This window comes from Vulpes lagopus, chromosome 19 (genome assembly GCF_018345385.1).
Source record: "Vulpes lagopus strain Blue_001 chromosome 19, ASM1834538v1, whole genome shotgun sequence".
NCBI classification, from domain to species: domain Eukaryota; kingdom Metazoa; phylum Chordata; class Mammalia; order Carnivora; family Canidae; genus Vulpes; species Vulpes lagopus.
Genome location: NC_054842.1, coordinates 17512731 through 17531691, shown reverse-complemented (window position 1 = coordinate 17531691; position 18961 = coordinate 17512731). Strand labels below are relative to the sequence as shown.

Below are 18961 nucleotides of genomic sequence, written 5' to 3'. Positions count from 1 at the left end.
CAGAGAAATAAATTGCCTTGTATTATATGGAGGAAATAAAGGCATTGACCATGCCATGGCAGTAGTGTAGACCTATTCTACTAATGCCCCATCCTCAGGGATGCTGAGCCAAACCTTGGACTTGAAGTCTTAGCTATGGATTTAGTGCCTCCTAGCTCCTCCTAATCCACCCTTCAATAAACAATGGCATTCCTTTAAGTATTTCTCCTACAAAGTGAGCACAATGTTAAGCTTCTCTGCAGATGGCGCTAGAGAAACATTGCAGGAGGAAGAAGATTCCTGCAATTTTCAGCATGGGACAGTATAAGTGTGAGATGATTCAGGGGAGGCCTCTTGGAATGCCACTCTATCACAGTCACATAAACAAAAGGCTACCTGGAACAGATTCAAGGGGCCCTCGTCAAGAATCAACACTCACTGTCAGATATGTGGGGCTGTCTTGGACCTTCTGGACAAGACAATACTTCAGTTGAATGTATCCACATAAGTGAGCCCAATGGAACCAACAGAGGAACTTCATAGCACATTCATATAAACTGCTGTTAAGTAATTAAATTTGGGGATGATCTGTTCTATAATAGTAGATAACCAAAGCATACATTTTCTCATCATCAAATAAATCACCTAATTACTTAATTACTCAATAAGTTAATTTGTGTTTAAGAACAGGAGGGCATTTCTTTTGGTCAAACCACCCCTCTCTCAGAAAAACATATTAAAGTAAGACATCTGATCATGCTGTAATCCCTCTCATATCTACTTCCAATAGGAAAGGTGGAGTATTCAACGTAATGACTTGCATATCAAATGTTTAAAGAGGCAAACTAGACAAATAACTCAGGCAAATGTAGAGAAAGACATCCATTGCTTACAGACCCATGTTTACTTGTTAAAATAAGGACTATAAAAAAAGGTAAGGAAAAGGAGCTGTAGAAATTGAAGATATGTGACTTGGAATTACCCGTCGATAAAGAAGTAAGGACTTCCACTGACAAAATCATCATCAGAGAACTCCCGTCCTTGCTGTTTGTGCTGCCGAGGAGTTCAGAACAAATTAGACTGAAAAATCCATAATGTACATCACATTATGTATCTATATTCAAACTCCTAATCTAGGTTAGGCCAAGTGTTTCACATTGCCAGACACATGCAAAATGAAAACTAGCCATATCCTGTGTCCTAAAATGTATTGGTCCCCATTCATACATTTCCTGTGATGTCAGTAGAATCAAAGACACTATAGGTTTATATAAAAAACTATAGATGTTCTTAACTTGACTTTTTTTTCTTTCTTAGAAACACCACAACTTTTCAGTTAGAATTCAGAATGTCTCTGGACATTAAGTCTGTTATCAGTATCCAAAACTTATCTAAAATTGTTTCAAGAGTGTTGAATAATGAGAAAACACCTGTGAAAATTAGAAAAAAATATAAAACAAGAATTTTTAATATTCAATTCAAAATAAAACTTGTCAAACATATATATGATGAAGGCTACCTAGAAGGTATGTATTTTATTTTATTTTTTTTTTATTTTTTTTTTTAATTTATGATAGTCACAGAGAGAGAGAGAGAGAGGCAGAGACACAGGCGGAGGGAGAAGCAGGCTCCATGCACCGGGAGCCCGATGTGGGATTCGATCCCGGGTCTCCAGGATCGCGCCCTGGGCCAAAGGCAGGCGCCAAACCGCTGCGCCACCCAGGGATCCCGAAGGTATGTATTTTAAAGAACAAATCACAATGTTCCTAAAGTAGACAACAGTCAGAGTACAATAATTCTCATTCTTGACACAGGAGTTCAGTCTACCAGTGACTGACCCGTTGTTAGCAGGCAGCACAGCAGAGAGATTAAGAACATACACTCTTGCAGTCAGGCTGTCTGAATTTAAATCCAAGGCTTTTCCACTTCCTGGCTGTAACACTGGGCAGGATCATTTAACCTCCCCAAAGATTACTGAAGACAGTCACACCTATTTTAAAAGAGGTTGGAAGATCAAATGGCTTAACATTTGCAGAACACTTAAAACGGTGTCTGCCACTGAGTAAACTCCATTCGTGTGTTAGATAAATAAAATTAAACAAAAATATGTGGTTGGCAAGATAATGATAGACATTATGGGGTGGAACATTATTAGTAGATGCTCTCTAGTAGTTTCTATTTTGTAGCTTCCATTCAAATTCATGAGGCCATGTGGCCTAATCCACTGAGTCTTAAGATGTATTTAGAGTTCAATTTGTGTAAATAAATCTTTTTTTGTAAGATTTTATTTATTTATTCATGAGAGACCCAGAGAGAGGAGAGACATAGGCAAAGGGAGAAGGCTACCTGTGGGAAGCCGAGTGCAGGACTCAATCCCAGGACCTGGGGATCACGACCTAAGCCAAAGGCAGACACTCAACCACTGAGCCACCCAGGCACCCCTGTGTAAATAAATCTTGAATTTGTTCAAAATCCACTCCTACTTCACCTAAGCAGATAATAAAACAGTTCTCTCACTCTATCTCTCCCACTCTCCCTTCCTTGTGTGTGTGTGTGTGTGTGTGTGTGTGTGTGTGTGTATGTGTATTTATAGAGCCTTGGAGGGTCTGTGGACAGAAAGGGAAGGGGTGATATTATATATCATCCAGGTATATCTTATCCTTCTAGGCCACAGAGAAGCCATAAATAAGTGTAATTACAGGTAAAAGCATCCCCATATCCCACCTGCTCAAGGCCCCTCTATGGAAATTTCTGTTCCTCCAGGTTCTCTGTCTTTGCATGGTAAACATATACTCCTTCCTTTTCATACTCACCAGCTGCTAGAAAAATCCTGGCCCCTCCTAGTAACCCAAGAAGCCACTCAGGGACCAAACATAGAGATGGAGAGGGAGAACGAACTATAAATAAACACAGCATAAGTAATTCTTCTCCATTATAATTATTAAGAAATGAATCTGATTCTTAGATACAATACAATCTATAATTCAAATGAGCATGATCCTTTCAAAATTTTAGACTCACGTTAGCAAATATCAACCACTGTGATCTAATGAGTGCTTACCATATGTGAGCCAGGCATTGTTCCAAGCACTCAATATGTACCACTGCACTTATCTGACAACAATTCTAGAAGGTGGGCCCTATTAATAATCTCAGATTACAGATGAGGAAATTGAGGCACAGAGAAATTCAATAATTTATAATCCTCAACAGTAGACCCAAAACTTAAACCCAGGCAGTCTGATTCCAGAGCCTATGCTCTTAATAATGACCCTACCAATCTACCTGTCAATATCACATCCTTTTTCCAATTATGCTCTATTCTTTAAAATTCCTCCTTAGAAATTTTCCTCAGGACCAATTTGTCAATTGTGGGAGAATACCTGTCTCAGTAACATGTAATCATTCCACATTTTATTTTTTTTAAATGATAATATCCTATATGGTTCCATTATTCACTATTCTGGTAACTATGAAAGATATAAAGTAAATAAATAGGAAAAATACAGCAGACCGTGTCACCAAGATATTGTTCCAAAATAAAAATGTTCCCTTTAGGTTTCGTGAAGACAAAAGTCAGAAAAATTCAAAGAGGGACGCCTGGGTGGCTCAGTAGTTGAGCATCTACCTTTGGCTCAGGGCGTGATCCTAGAGTCCTGGGAATAAGTCCTGCATCGGGTTCCCTACAGGGAGCCTGCTTCTCTTTCTGCCTATGTCTCTGCCTTTCTGTGTGTCTCTCATGAATAAATAAATAAATAAAATCTTTTTAAAAAGGAAAAATTCAGAGATGTGCTCAGCTTCAGACCCTGATAAAAACACACATGGATTTTTCATTATACTAAAATATAGAATGTGGAATATTCATATAATGGAATATTATTTAGCCATTAAGAAGAAGAAAACCCTGCCATTTGCAAACAACATAGATGAGCTAGGGGATATTATGCTAAGTAAAATAAGTCACACAAAGACAAAAAAAAAAAATGATTTCATAGAAACAGAGCAGAGTGATGACTGCCCAGGGTTAGGGGGAGGGAGAGATGGGGAGATGCAGATCAAAGGACACAAACTTTCAGTTATAAGAAAAGAGTTCCTCATATCTAAGGTACAGCAAGGTGCCTGCAATTAATAATATGGCTTTGTGTGCTTAAAAGTTGCTGAGAGTAGATCTTCTTGTACTGTTGCAAGAACACAAAAGAAAAAAGTTAACTATGTAGATGAATATGTTAATATCCTGACCTCAATAATCATCCCACAATGTATATATGAATCAAATCGTTGTGTGGTGTATTTTAAATATGTACATTTGCCCATTTTTCCCAATTACTTAATAAAGTTTAAAGATGGCATTTTCAGACAAACAAAAAAGCCCAGAATGACTCATTTTCACTTTTTTAAAAAACTTGTTTTCACTTTAATAATTCAAAATATTTATTAGAATTCTGTCAGTGTGCTCCTTCAGGCCCCAGGGAAACAACAGTGAACAGAACAGAGGAGAGCCCTACAGACATGGAGTCTGTGTATTAGTGGGAGAGATATACACAAACCGATGAAGATGTAACATAGTGTCAGAGAGAGGCAGGTGCTATGGAAATATAAAGCAAGAGAAAGGGATAGAGTCTGAGGACGCTGCTGTTTGGGGCAGATGATCAGGGAACCTCCCTCCAGAAGTGGCATGAAAGCAGATACCAGGGGCGCCTGGGCGGCTCAATCTGTTAAGCATCTGCCTTCAGCTCAGGTCATGATCCTGGGGTCCCAGGATGGAGCCCTGAGTTGGGTTCTCTGCTCAGTGGGAGTCTGCTTCTGTCCCCCCTTCTCCCCCTTCCTGCTCTCTCACTCATTCACTCTCACTCACTCTCTCTCTCTCAAATAAATAAATAAATAAATAAAAATTTTAAAAGATTTTATTTATATATTCATGAGAGACACAGAGAGAGAGGCCGACACAGGCAGAGGGAGAAGCAAGCTTCCTACAGGGAGTCCGATGTGGGATTCAATCCCCAGACGCAGATCACGCCCTGAGCTGAAGGCAGCCGCTCAACTGCTGAGCTACCCAGACGTCCCCATAAATAAATAAAATCTCAATAAAAACAGTAAAGCAGATGCCATACGGAAGTAAGGAAAGTAAGGAAACTCTATTGATAGCTGGAGAAAGAGAAATCATGCAGGAACATTTTGAAGACCTGAAGAAACAGCAAAGGGGGAAAGTGATGGATTAAAAGTTTGTTATAGTCAAAAGAGGCAATTTTCTTTTTTTTTTCAAAGATTTTATTTATTTATTTTTATGAGAGAGACAGAGAGAGGCAGAGACACAGGCAGAGAGAGAAGCAGGCTCCATGCAGGGAGCCCGATGTGGGACTCAATCCTGGGTCTGCAGGATCATGCCCTGGGCCAAAGGCAGATGCTCAACTGCTGAGCCACCCAGGCTGCCCAAAAGAAGCAATTTTCTTTATAGTTCATTGTGTCAGGTACTGTTTGTAATCATGTAAGTATTAGATCATTCATATAGTAAATACTTCTTGTGAACCTGTAAAATACCTCAGCTCAGTGCTGAGAATAATGATGCACAAAATCACCTGAGCATAACAAAAATAAATGAAAAGTTCCACCAAATGAAAGAAAAGTGCACGGAGTCTGTAGATCAGGGGAAATAAGTGTTAGGGGATTTCACCTGAGGAGACTACACTCCAGCTGAGTGGTAGAGGATGAGAAAGTTAACCAGATGGCCAGTGGGAAAAAAGAGTATTCCAGGCAGAGGGAGTAGCAGCATGTGCCAAAGCCATGTGGTCAGTGGGAACACAGATGCGACAGCTAGAAACCAATAAAGTAAGGTCAGGGCTAAAGTAAAAACAATGACTTGGCAGGGGCTACAGCATGCAGGGTTGCAGGCTTGTAGCACACTGAGGACTTGGTCTTTAAATAATGAGCAACTGGAAGCTCCTGAAGTGTTTTAAGCCATTTAAGAGTTCTGAGTTTATTACAGCATTTTTAAGAATGTAAGAGGTAGGGACACCTGGGTGGCTCAGGAGTTGAGTGTCTGCCTTCAGCTCAGGGTGTGATCCTGGAGTCCCCGGACTGAGTCCCACATCAGGCTCTCTGCATGGAGCCTGCTTCTCCCTCTGCCTATGTCTCTCTCTCTCTCTCTCTCTCTCTCTCTCTCTCTCTCTCTCTCTCTCTCTGTGTTTCTCATGAATAAATAAATAAAATAATCTTTCCAAAAAAAAAAAAAAAGAATGTAAGAGGTTCAATCAATGGTTGGGATTGCTTCACTTTATCTCTGCTTGTCCAAGTTTACCTACAGGTTTATTTTGATCCATCCAGTGGAAACTTCCCCAGCTTTGCTTTAAGTTATCTAATGTCATAATGTGGATGGGATTACACTAAGCAATAGAGTCTCAAAGAATCCCATTCCAGGATTCGTCAAAGTTTTCCATTCATATGAGCTCATACTTGCTTACTATCCAGAAATCACAAATAAGTGTTCCATGAAGAATGAGCCTAAAATGTTTCTCAGAGCTTCAAACTCTAAAATCTGCTCTGAAAACACAGTTGAAGATAGTGTGCAGACTTGGACTCTGGAATTAAAGTAAGACATACAAATAAAAAACGGAACCAAGGACCATAATTGGAGATAATTTTCCATGAGAAGGATAACAATGACCTGCCTCATAATGAATCAAATCAGAGGAAGGAAAGGAGCTTTTATTGACCTTCTGTTCTAACACAATCAGTCCAGTGTGCACAAACCATTTATCTAACAGCTGAAATACAGAATAAAGAATTCTCTGAGGTACTTCCTACAATAGTTGATCAAGAGAACTTTCTTCCATTAAGTAAGGAAATAGCCGAGGAACCAAGGCAAAAGGAAATAGCAAAAGACACGGGAACACCAGACTCATCAAATTCTTGGGTCCCTGGAGTGCAGGGACAGGCATTCAACGTGCACACTAATAGGCTCAGAGAAGCTCAGGATTATACAAAGATTACAGAATTTGGTGGGAAACACTTTGAGGATAGCTAAAAAAAGGCAATTTAAAAAAAGGCAAGAGGTATGAGACCCAGAGCAAGTAAGGTCCATGAAATATATCTGCTTTATTTTTGTCCAATTAACAAACTCAGAAAACGAGAATATAGAAAATTCAAAAGGAACTGGACATGTCACTCAAATTATTACGGAATGTCTTAAATTTGGAATAATTAAAAATTAAGATAATAACTAGCCAACAGTGTCAGAACCTTAGTAGGAACCCTGACACTGTTCTGAACATTCTTGTAGGAAAGGAATTTTTTAAATGAGACTGTTATTTACAGAGACTTTCCATTCTCCCTTGAGAAGATTTATTCTGAATCCTATCCCCAGGACTCAACTGCACAACAACAGAGTAGATTAAAAAAGAAGATGGAAGTATCTAGATTGCTTGACCTGCTGAATAAGTTTTGGGAATATTTCCCTGAATCTGTTATGTCTACTGATGACTGTATCTGCTTGCTAATTTGAAAAGATTCAGACAAGTGAGATGTGATCAGCAAAAGGAGATTCCAATGGCCTAATAATTAATGGATTATAAAGGAACCCTCAAAGCATATTAAATAAGTTACAAGTGTTTCAATTCATCAAAATGTAAACACTCATTTACCCAAGAAGCAACCAACTTCATAAACATATGTCTAACTATATGTCAGCATTTATTCATTCACACAATAAAATGTATCCAGCAGCACCTATTTTTTTTCCAGGTGCCAGGATATGTGTATTAGTACACACACACACAAAAAAAACCTTTCTCTTGCTCTTGAATGCTTACAGGCAGACAAGAGAAAAACAGGCATTTTTCAAGTAGGTACAGTAAGATATTTCAAGTGTCACAGTGAATAGCAAGTCTACTAGTTCATTCACAGATCCTTCAACAACAATTGCACATCTACTATGTGCCAAGGATCACTGCAATTTATGAGGAATGAAAGTAGTTCCCAGGATGGACAGAGTTACCTTAAAGATGATTTTTTGTTGTTATTTCAAACTCACATAATAATGTATACTTGTGTACATATGTATTATCTGGGTAATTGAGGAAAACATTAAATAAGCTCCCTTACCTATAGTCATCTTTCTTTTGCGAGTCAAGACACGAAACTAAAGCCCCAATCAGTTAGGTATGATGTTTGAGAATCATAAAATAATTGTTCTTACCAGGAATACAGGATTGTTCCAACAACAGACGTGAGTTTACTGTTTTCTTGTTTTTGCTTTGCCAGCCCAAAGTCAGCTATAATTCACAAAAAAATGCAATATTATTATTATCGTGGTTCCTTAGCTTTTGACATTCCATACAATAACTATTGAAGTTCACAACAGAAAGCTGTTTAACCTTCTGTCAAAACGCACCATGTGCCAATCTTCCACACCATTCTCAGTCTTAATTAATAACATACATACTACAGGCTGTTATGCTATATATTTTGAGATAATAAGATTTAGCACCAAAAAACTAAAATAAGTCTTGCTGACTAAACAGTAGGGCAAAGTACTTATTGAACTAGTGATTCTACTTTTTAGGTCAACTTTATAATTTTCAAATAAATAAAATGAATCTGATATTTTAGCATATGCCAGGCATCATCTCAGCGGGACAGAAAACAAAAGAAAAGAAACTAAAATAAGGTAAGCCTAAATAACCACCACGGAGACCTGAAATCTGATACTAAACAGCATCTAATTTTACTAAGTCACAGTAAATAATGATATTCAGAATCATCTAAAATATTTACATACCAACAAAGGATTTTGATTTTTAACTTAGAACACCAAATATTTATGTTTAACATGACACTACCTGTACTTTTCAAAGCAATTTTAGATACTTCTCTTCTTTAAACCACTCAACAACTTAGGTCAAAGTGAGTGATGAAAACAGATATTCTTCATAGCCTCACTATGCAGACTTACCTACGCTTGGAGAGATTTAATTACCAGGATTATGCAAAAAGTGTGGAACCAGGGCAAGAATTTAAGGGACTATGCCTAATAAGATTTTGTGTTCACAATATCACTATGTACAGTGCACCAAATATTTAGGGAATTTCACTGCAGTGAGCCTTAATAAGAGTATTTGATAATGTATCTATACTATTATATCTTTCAGGTTGAAAATATTCCAAAGACTTCAAACCAATAATAGTAATTCACATTATTAATAAAAATACTCATTTACTAAACAACAACTTTGAAATAACACAAATTCAGCTGCTTACATGAATTGCCTAATTGAATACTACTAGCAATCCTGAAAGACAGGTATTATTATGGTTAGTGCAGCTTAGCACTTAAAAGCAAGAACTTGGGAACCAGCCTCCATTCAAATCCTTGCTCCATCATGTACTACCAGAGTAACTCTGAGCAAGTTATTTAATCTCCTTTTGCGGTAGTTTTCTTACCTCTAAAATAAGGATTATAATATCCAATAGTTGTAAATAGTATGGTACAATAATAAAATCTGAGTCAGTTAACATTTGTAAATGCAGGATAATACAAGTTAAACAACTGATGGTATCATTATTCAGTCTTTGCAGTCACCCACTTTATAAATGATAAAAATTAAGGCTCAGTTTACTTAGAGTAACTTGCCCAAGGTCTTACAAGGAGAAATTAACAGTCAGATGTGAATCTGGCATTACTTAATTTTAAGGCCAAATCCTTATCAAATCCTTATCAAAACCTAGTACTCCTAACAAAGGAAAATGAGGCCCAGATCATTTCAATAACAAATTCTACCAAATATTTAAGGAATAAATATCAATTCTACAGAAACGATACCAAAAGATATAAGAGAACACTTCCCAACTCATTTTATAAAGCCAACATTACTCTGAGACCAAAGCCAAAGACATTAAAAGAAAAGGAAGGGCAGCCCCAGTAGCTCAGGGGTTTAGTGCCGCCTTCAGCCAGGGGTGGGATCCTGGAGACCGGGGATCAAGTCCCATGTCGGACTCCCTAAATGGAGCTTGCTTCTCCCTCTGCCCGTGCCTGTGCCTCTCTCTCTCTCTCACTCACTCTCTCTTTCTCTCTCTCTCTGTCTCTCGTGATTAAGAAATCTTTAAAAAAAAAAAAAAAAGGAAAATACAGAACATCCCCCATGAAGAAAGATAGATAGATAGATAAGCAAATAAAATCTAGACATAGATAAAAAGGATAATACATAAGGGTCATCATGCCAGAAATAGAAGGCTGATTCAACATTTAAAAGTCTATCAGTGCAGTTTACCAAATCAGTACATTAAGGAAGAAAATCATATGACCATATGTATGAAAAGGATTTGACAAAATTCAACATTTATTCTTTTCAGAAAAGTATAAGTAGCTATGCATTTCCTTAACCTGATAAGAGGCATCTATAAAAAGCTACAATCAACTTTCTACTTAATGTAAATAGTTTTCCTTTAAGTTCAAAAACAAGGCTGTCAATTAGATTTGTTGTGATGATCATTCCATAATATATACAAACATCAAATTATTATGTTTTACACCTAAAAGTAATACCATGGTATATGTCAATTATACCTATTAAAAAAAGAAAACAAGTAAGAGATGTGGCAATCTTGTTAATATATTGCTATATATGTTGAAGAGACCATCACATAAGTACATTGTTTATGTGCCCTTAATAACTGAATTTTTTAAATAAAGCAAAAACATTTGTTTTCTTTTTCCTTCTGAAGAAGATGAAGACAAAGAGGAAGAGGTTGGAGATGAAGGAGGAGGAGGAGGAAGAGGAAACACACTAGCCCAGTGGCAGAGAAACAAAAATCTAGGGATAATATGACAAAAGACAGGAAAGATCAATGGAGGGAAGATTATACAATTTTGTTACACAGTCATTAAAAAAGACTAAAATTAACAAAGAAAAAGTCCAAGCTCATGGATTGGAATTCTCAATATTACATAGATGCCATTCTTCCTAAACTAACTTATATAATTCCAATCAAATGCCTCCAAATATTTTGGGTAGAATTTCACAAATTAAGTATAAAATTAATGTATTTAACAGAAATAGATTGGACCGAAAGGAGCCATGGATTCTGATAAAAAGACAACAAAGTTTCCTACAAGATATTAAAATTATTACAATGTTATAATTAAGACAACACAGTATTAACTCAAGGACACAAAAAGGGGGGGGGGGAAGACCAAGGCAAGAATGTCCACTCTCACCATTCTTTTCTTTTCTTTTTTTATTTAAATTCAACTTGCCAACATATAGTACATCAGTAGTTTCAGATGTAACTTTCAATAATTCACTCTCACCATTCTTATTCAAGATTGTACTAGAGGTCCAAGTAAATATGATATTTACATACAAATCTTTGCAAACATAATTTTTAACTTCTTTTTGATGAATTCCTTGGAGTGAGATTACTGGATATACACTAAATGTATGTCTAAGTTTTTTAAAAACCGTCAAACCAAAATATTTTCCAATGGTTTCTCACCAGAAATGTATGAGTTCTAGTTGCTTTTATATCCTCACCGGCATTTGGTGTTTTTGTGTCTGTTTGTTTGTTTGTTTTAGATTTTTTTTTCCCTCAAGTAAACTCTGGGTTCAAGGTAGAGTTTGAACTCATGACCACGAGATCAAGAGTCACATGCTCTATCGACTGAGCCACTCTGCTGCCCCTGTTGTCAGTTGCTGTTTTTTTTAAATTAGCCATTCTAATAAGTATGCAGTGATAGCTCAGTATATTTAATTTGCACTTCCCTAATGACTAGTAGTGTTGGACATTTTTCATGTACTTGTTTGCTATCTGTGTATCTTCTTTAGTGAGGTACCTATTCAAAATTAGGCCCATTTTTTGATTGGGTTGTTTGGTTTCTTATGATTGAGCTTTGGTTACAAATTCTTCATGAACTATATGATTTGCAAATATTTTCTCCGAGTCTGAAGCTTGTCTGAATTCTCTTAATGTCTTCCAAAGAACAGAAGTTTTAAATTTCAAAGACATTAAGGTTTTTTTTTCTTTTATATATTGTGGTTTTGATGTTGTAGCTAAGACATACTTGCCTAGGCCATATAAAATAGTCCAGGCTATACTGTTGAAAAGGTCAGATGAAGAAGAGTGTCCTGGAGGATGAGAGTCCCAGTTCCAGCCAAACTCCAGAGCCTACCTGCCAGCCACATGAGTATACACCCTCTACTCTGAGTCAAGGCTTCAGATGCAGCCTGTGCTGACAGCTTCACTGAAACCTCATAAGGCACCCTGAGCCAGAGCCACATAGCTAAGCTGTTCCTGGATTCCTGGCCCTCAGAAATGGTGAGAAAATAAATGTTTGTTGTCTTCAGCTGCTAAATTTCAGAGCAATCTGTTTTACAGTAATGAAAAATTAATACAACCACTACCACCCTATTCCAATTGACCACAAGTGCTCACATAGGCTACAGAGCAACACTTCCTAAACAGGACTCCTGCTTCTATTGTTCCCTCCAAAACATAATTCTCCATGCCAGAGCCAAAATGATCTTGGAAAAAACTAGAGCAGAGACCACTACTTGCAAAGTTAAAATTCTACAAAGCCTTTTAATAAATACTAAGAATAAAAGCCAAGCTCCTATCAGGCATCTAAGACCATATATTACCTGGGTTTTCAGAAAGGTCTTTCTTGACCATACTATGATAAATATGTCTCCTTCTTTAATACTCTTCTATTACATTTATTTGATTCATATCTTTCATTATCTGATTTTTTTACATTATACTGCCATTTAAAATCATTTAAAATCTTTAATCAAATTTCATCAAAGATTACCCACCATATTACATGCGATGATTAGCTTTCTATAAACAACTTTGCTTTCTGTGTACAAATCAGTGTCAATGAAATAAAAAATTGTTTTTGAGGCAAAGAACTGTATTAACCGTACTTCAAACTTTATTTGCAGGCTTTGCTTCAGCTTAATTAGCTGCAAAGAATGAATTGTGTCTAAGAAAACACTGAAAAGAGCTGCAGTGGCCAAGGGGCTTGACCTTAAAAATATTAGAGTTCTGAATTTTATCGGATCAATGAACAAAATCATGAAAATCAGTCAGAATATACAATAGCAGCTCCCAGTAACTTCTTCAAGTTTTACTGTCCTCAGAAGTTGGCTCAATTCAGTTTGCTTCATTCTTGGAAGCCTCATCAAAATTCTCCACAAGATCTGGAGCTTCATCATCCCCCTCCTCTCCAGTAACCAATGGGGCTTCTCCATTCACAGACTATGTGGGCAGAGTTTCAGTCAGTCTTCTTAAACTAGTCAGACTGTCTGCACCAAGCTGGTTTAAGCTACTGGATAGCATTTCTGTCAGCTGCTTTGTCTCAGCCTGGCCTGTGATGGTGAAAGTGTTTGCTGCCAGGGATGCCCAGACGTAAGGGTTGGGAAAGTGGATCACTGCTCCTTGCTTTGCATATTCACTTCTTCAGTACTAGAGTTGTCATTTATCCCTAACTTCTTTAAGGAAACCTGAAGTTTTCTTATCATCTGCTGTAGCTGTTCTATGAACCACCTTCTTTCTGCAAGCAGTTGTTTTCCACCAATGTACATTGTCCTTGCAGTTCGGGGAGTTTCTCCTGGTTCATGATAGTTTCTTTTGACTTGTTGGGGCAGAAATGGGACTGTGAAGGGGACTAGGGTTCTATTTTTGTTTAATATTCACTTATGTATTTAGGGTATATCTTCCTAACTAGTATGAAAGATCCATACTTTGTGTTATCACTGTATATTACAGAGGTGTATCTTTTGATAAGTATATAGATATGTAGTTGACCCTTGAACAATGTAAGGGTTAGGGCTGCTAACCCCCAGCACAATCAAAAGTCCATGTATAACTTTTGACTCCCCTAAAACTTAACTACTAATAGCCAACTGTGGATCAGAAGCCTTATATCATAAACAGTCAACTAACACATATTTTGTACATTACATGTAATATATACTGTATTCTTACAATAAAGTAAAAGTAGGCAAAAAAATCATTGAGAAAATCATATGGAAGAAATAATACACTTACAACACTGAACCATATTTACTGGAAAAAAAAAAAAAAACATGTATAAATGGACCAGTGCAGTTCAAACCAATGCTGTTCAAGGGTCAACTGTATATGCATATCTATCTATCTGTTTATCTTTCTACAAATATCTATCTAAATATCTATCTATCCTCTCAGTCCGGTAGTAGTAATTAGAAATGGTAGAAGGTTAAATTTTACAAAGTGTTTTAAAGACTATTCACAGGTTAGGGGCTCCAGGGTGGCTCAGTCAGTTAAGCATCTGACTTTTCATTTTGGCTCAGGTCATGATCTCAGGGCCCTGCGACTGAGTCCCTCATTGGGCTCCATGCTCAGTGGAAATCTGCTTAAGATTCTCTCTCTTCTTCTTCCTTTACCCCTCTTCCTCTGCTCATGCTCTCTCTTTCTTGACTAAATAAACAAATCTTTTTTAAAAAAAAGACTATTTGTAAGCTTATTCACAAGCTTGCTTTAATCTTCCCATTTCTCTATTGCATGTATTGGAGAAAATTAGTAGAAATGGTATAGCAGATCAATATTTTTAGAAGCTCACTATAATCTTAGCACACATAGATTTCATGTACTTACAATCTAAAATAATCCTTTGACATTTAGTTTTAGTGCTACATAGAAATTATCTTGTTTTTATAAAAATGCCATTGATTTTGAAAGGCAAAAACTAAGGAGTGGTACTCAGAAGGATTCTACTCACTCTGTGTAACGTAGATAATGGCAGAAACTCGATGTCTACAAAAATACAGATAGTTGAGAAGTATTCAATAAAGAGAACAAAAGCTACTATTGTTGGCCATTTGGAAGATTTTGGTGGTAGCAATAATGTTTCTTTTACTCTTCCTATGTTTGTGATGATATTTGGAAGAGAGGAAATGATTTATTTCAGAAACTGTGGTCATAAAAGTATTCATGTGGTATTATAGAAATTCAAAATGACAACAGATGACATTTTACATATAGCACATTATGCAAAAAAAAAGTCAGAAAAAAATCTCTCCTTTGATAGAATGAATGATACAAGAAATGCTAAAACTGTAGACTGCGCTATAGCCTATAGCTGTCAACCTTCAGATGGAAAATGCATGTGGTCTGAGCGCCTAGATTCCTGCTCTGTCATTTACTATCTACATGACATTGGATTCATAACTCAACTACTCTGTTTTCTCAAAAAATAGCCAATGAAACCAATCTTTTGCAAGGGGTTGTAAGGTTTTTCCATCCCTCTCCATACGGAGTTTTCACCTACCACCTGTGTCAGTAGCTCCCAAATTCAAAACCATGCCCATTCATTCCCCAACTATAGGCAGCACCTGGCCCTTTTGCACTCAATTGAGCTTATCATTTGCAGTCCTGAGGATACCCTAAACAGCAGATGGCATCTCGTCTTCCTCATTTTCTGGGTTTGAAATCTCTGCCTCTTCTCTCTTGCCCCTATGTTCATTGACTCCTCAGCTCTTGTATCTGAATCTTTCTTTTGATTCTGTGACCACAGTTTAAATGTGCCAGGGGCCCAGAACCTGGGTGCATCTCATCAGAAAACTTTTCTTTCTAGTTCATTCCACAGGTTATTTTTAAAATGGAATAATCTACCAACCTCTGTCTTCATCATGGCAAGCACCCATATAAGTGCCAGAATGTTTCCTGACTGCTACTGTTTATAAAGTCCCCAGCTACCCCATGCCTTCAATACTGGCCATTTACTCACTGATTCACCCATATCTCCAATTACCAGATCAGAAACTATCCATACTGGCAAATCCCATAGGGACCAATGGTAGAGATACACATTAAATAAAGAATCACATATATAAATTAATAATTGTGATAAGATCATTGAAGAGCAGATAGATTTATGATGCTATGAGACAGTAACATAGGAAACAGCCAATCAGGAAAATCTTCCGTGACAAAACAGTGATTGAGGTAATATGTAACAGAGGACAGAAGTTAACTAGGTAAGAAGAGAAATTGGGAAAGAGGCATCCAGCAGAGGAATGTGCATGTGCAAAGGTCTTGTGATTAAGGAAACATGATCCATTAAAGAACTGAGAGAAGAACCTGTGATCAAAGGAGCATGTCCACCAAAGAACTAAAAAAAGGACAGGTTGGCTGGAGGACAGACAATCAGGGTCATGGCCAGATGATGCAAGCAAGACCCTGCAGGCCATGTTCAGATACAGATCCCTGGAAATATGGGCCAATTTAAAATGTCCACCTCAACAAAACTACTGGATTCATCCAATCCATTCAACACAGTACTTGATTATGAGCACCCCATGGCCTCAAGGATGCCTTTTTATTTACCTGAATTGATCTTTCTGAGGGAATACTATGAAGAGAGTTGATGAAGAGATAAACACTAGAGCCAGACATGGGTTATCCCTGGCCCTGTAAATCTATTAGTTGGGTGATTTAAGCAAGTTTTCTAACTTCTCTCTTTTTATTATCTGTGAGAATGGGAATGTGCCTCAGATATTGGATGAGGTAATTAACATATAACTCTCATCCTATAGTAAATGCTTAAGAGATGTAGCTATGGTTGATTACTCCTTTCCTTCAAAGCACAGATAAAATGTCTACCATGATAAAAATGTCTTCCTTGAATAAAATAAAACCATGAATGATTGTGACAATTTCAGGAAATGATCAGCTGAAATCTCTATAGTGCTAGGCAATAACAGAGGCTTCTACTTGAACATAATTGTATAATAGGCCAGAAAGATGTCCACCTTGCAACCTCCCCCCATCTACCACTCTGATCTTTCCTTCTGCCTTGGTAAATGAAGGCCAATCTCCAACATCCACAGTGACAAGATCATCAGTAACATCCTCTCCTTGCAGGGCTCTGTAGGAAATTAAAGGGTTCTTGGAAAGATGCTCAACAAAGTCCTACCTCATTGGCACTTCCTCCTCTGAAGGCCACTCAAATTCCTAATCCTTGGCCCCAAAACCTCCCTCTGATCTTCTTCCAAATGAAGTTCAGCTGTTATTAATATTATTTTTTCTAATCCAACAAGTAGAATTCTAATAGAGTCTAAAATGGAATTTTCTGAACAGAGGAATGGGGGCAGGAGTTTAATGCTGGTGTACTGTGAGCTCTTCCACTGTCCCATCCACTCTTCCAAAGCTTCCTTCCCCAGTGAAGGCTCTTCCCTGGATGAGAGAGCAAAACTATTTCTCTTTCTCAACAGCACCATTATTTTATTAATTTCTATTGATGGAATTATCGTAACAAAGAGTTGTAGGATGAAAAGTTCAGCACCCCAGATATAAAAATAATTTCTGAATTCTAGGCAACCATATCTTTGGTACACAAACATCATTTCATTCTAGGGCAACTATCAGTAGACTAGATTCTGGGGGAAACCAGTGTCCTTACTAAGTATGGGCTCTTCTAAAATCATTTTTCAATGTGGAGTTTGTTCTGATTACTATTACTTGGGAATAACAAATGAAACTTTAAACATGTGGTACTAATATTAAGTAGGAGTCCTAAGGATCAGATTCTTATAAAAACAGGAAGTCAGGCTCTTGCTTTCTCATTCTGTCTCTGTCTCTGTCTGTCTCTGTCTGTCTGTCTCTCTCTCTCTCTCTCTCTCACACACACACACACACACACACTGTTTATGGCATGATTATAGAGCCCCAAAGGCTCCAATGGTGTCAGTATACTTAACTTAGGAGGCTGGCCAGACTGATCAGATGTGTAGTACCATGCACTGTTGAGTTAGTCTGTGTAAAAATAGGCACTCCTACCCACTCACCGTGCTGTCTCAGAGAACATACTTGAGGAAAACTCAGAATGAAAATAACGTGACCAGAACACATCAGAGTTTACCCTTTACATTAAAAATTTCTCAGAGAACTAAATCATAACCCGGTATGCCCATATGAAAACCCACACTAAAATAAACTTTATTATCCTTGATCTTTGTTGTTTTTATAGGCCTTATAAACATTGGTAAGATTTTAGTTCCAATTTTTTCCTAAGATGATAAAGATTCAAGGCCTCCTTATTCGCTCATACAGTCAATTATGGTGAGTTGGTCCCACTAGGAGAGTATAACAATCATCTGGTCAAGATCAGCACTTTCAGGATGTTCTGCTAGGACTTTCTTGGGACTGTCATTCTCATCATTTCCTGGAAGTCAACTGCTATTCAAATCTCAGAATTGCAGGATGACCCACTGGTGGTGTGAGAATCTTAGAATATTTTTTTAAAGATTTTATTTATTTATTCATGATAGACACAGAGAGAAAGAGAGGGGCAGAGACACAGGCAGAGGGAGAAGCAGGCTCCATGCAGGGAACCTGACGTGGGACTCCATCCTGGGTCTCCAGGATTACACCCTGGGCTGAAGGTGGCTCTACACCACAGAGCCACCTGGGCTGCCCTCTTAGAATATTTTTTAGAAATTAGATTTGACTGAATTTGTTTCAGTGTTTCTTTATTTCACATGACCTAATAGCAATATAAGGAAACTGGTAGGCTTGACAGAAAATATCCTTGCTTTCCTAGTGACATGAAGGCAATTTGTTGACTGAGAGAAATTTTAGAAATTTTGTGGCTACCCTTACTATGCAGATGCTGTTAAGATATGCAACACAGAGATTCAATATTCTGTGGTCTTTTAAGAACACTCGAAGTTCCATGTTGGCTTAGACTCAAATAGATACTGTATCTGGATAATGAGAAGTAAATTACACAATAGACTCAAAGCAAGACAGGTCAAGAGACCTACAAAAGCTATAAACAAACTCATTATGTGCCTATTTATTTAGCCAGGAGACTTTTTAGAGCTATATGAAATAATATGCATTTAAGGACTTTGACTTCCCTATCAGAAGTACAACACTAATTCATTTTTCCTATAATAACATAGATTTCTCAGCAGCAATTGAACCAACCAAAATCATTTAAAATCTT

General features: G+C 37.4%; 1 protein-coding gene across 10 annotated transcripts in view; it reads right to left on the bottom strand.

Annotated features, from left to right (window-relative positions):
- The window catches only part of NEK10 (NIMA related kinase 10), a 230932-nt gene that overhangs the window by 131689 nt on the left and 80282 nt on the right, over positions 1–18961 (bottom strand). For all 10 annotated transcript variants that reach the window (XM_041734504.1, XM_041734495.1, XM_041734497.1 and 7 more), the window contains one exon: positions 8171–8246. In XM_041734504.1, coding sequence (XP_041590438.1) covers positions 8171–8246 — 76 coding nt within the window. The remainder of the gene's footprint in view (positions 1–8170; positions 8247–18961) is intronic.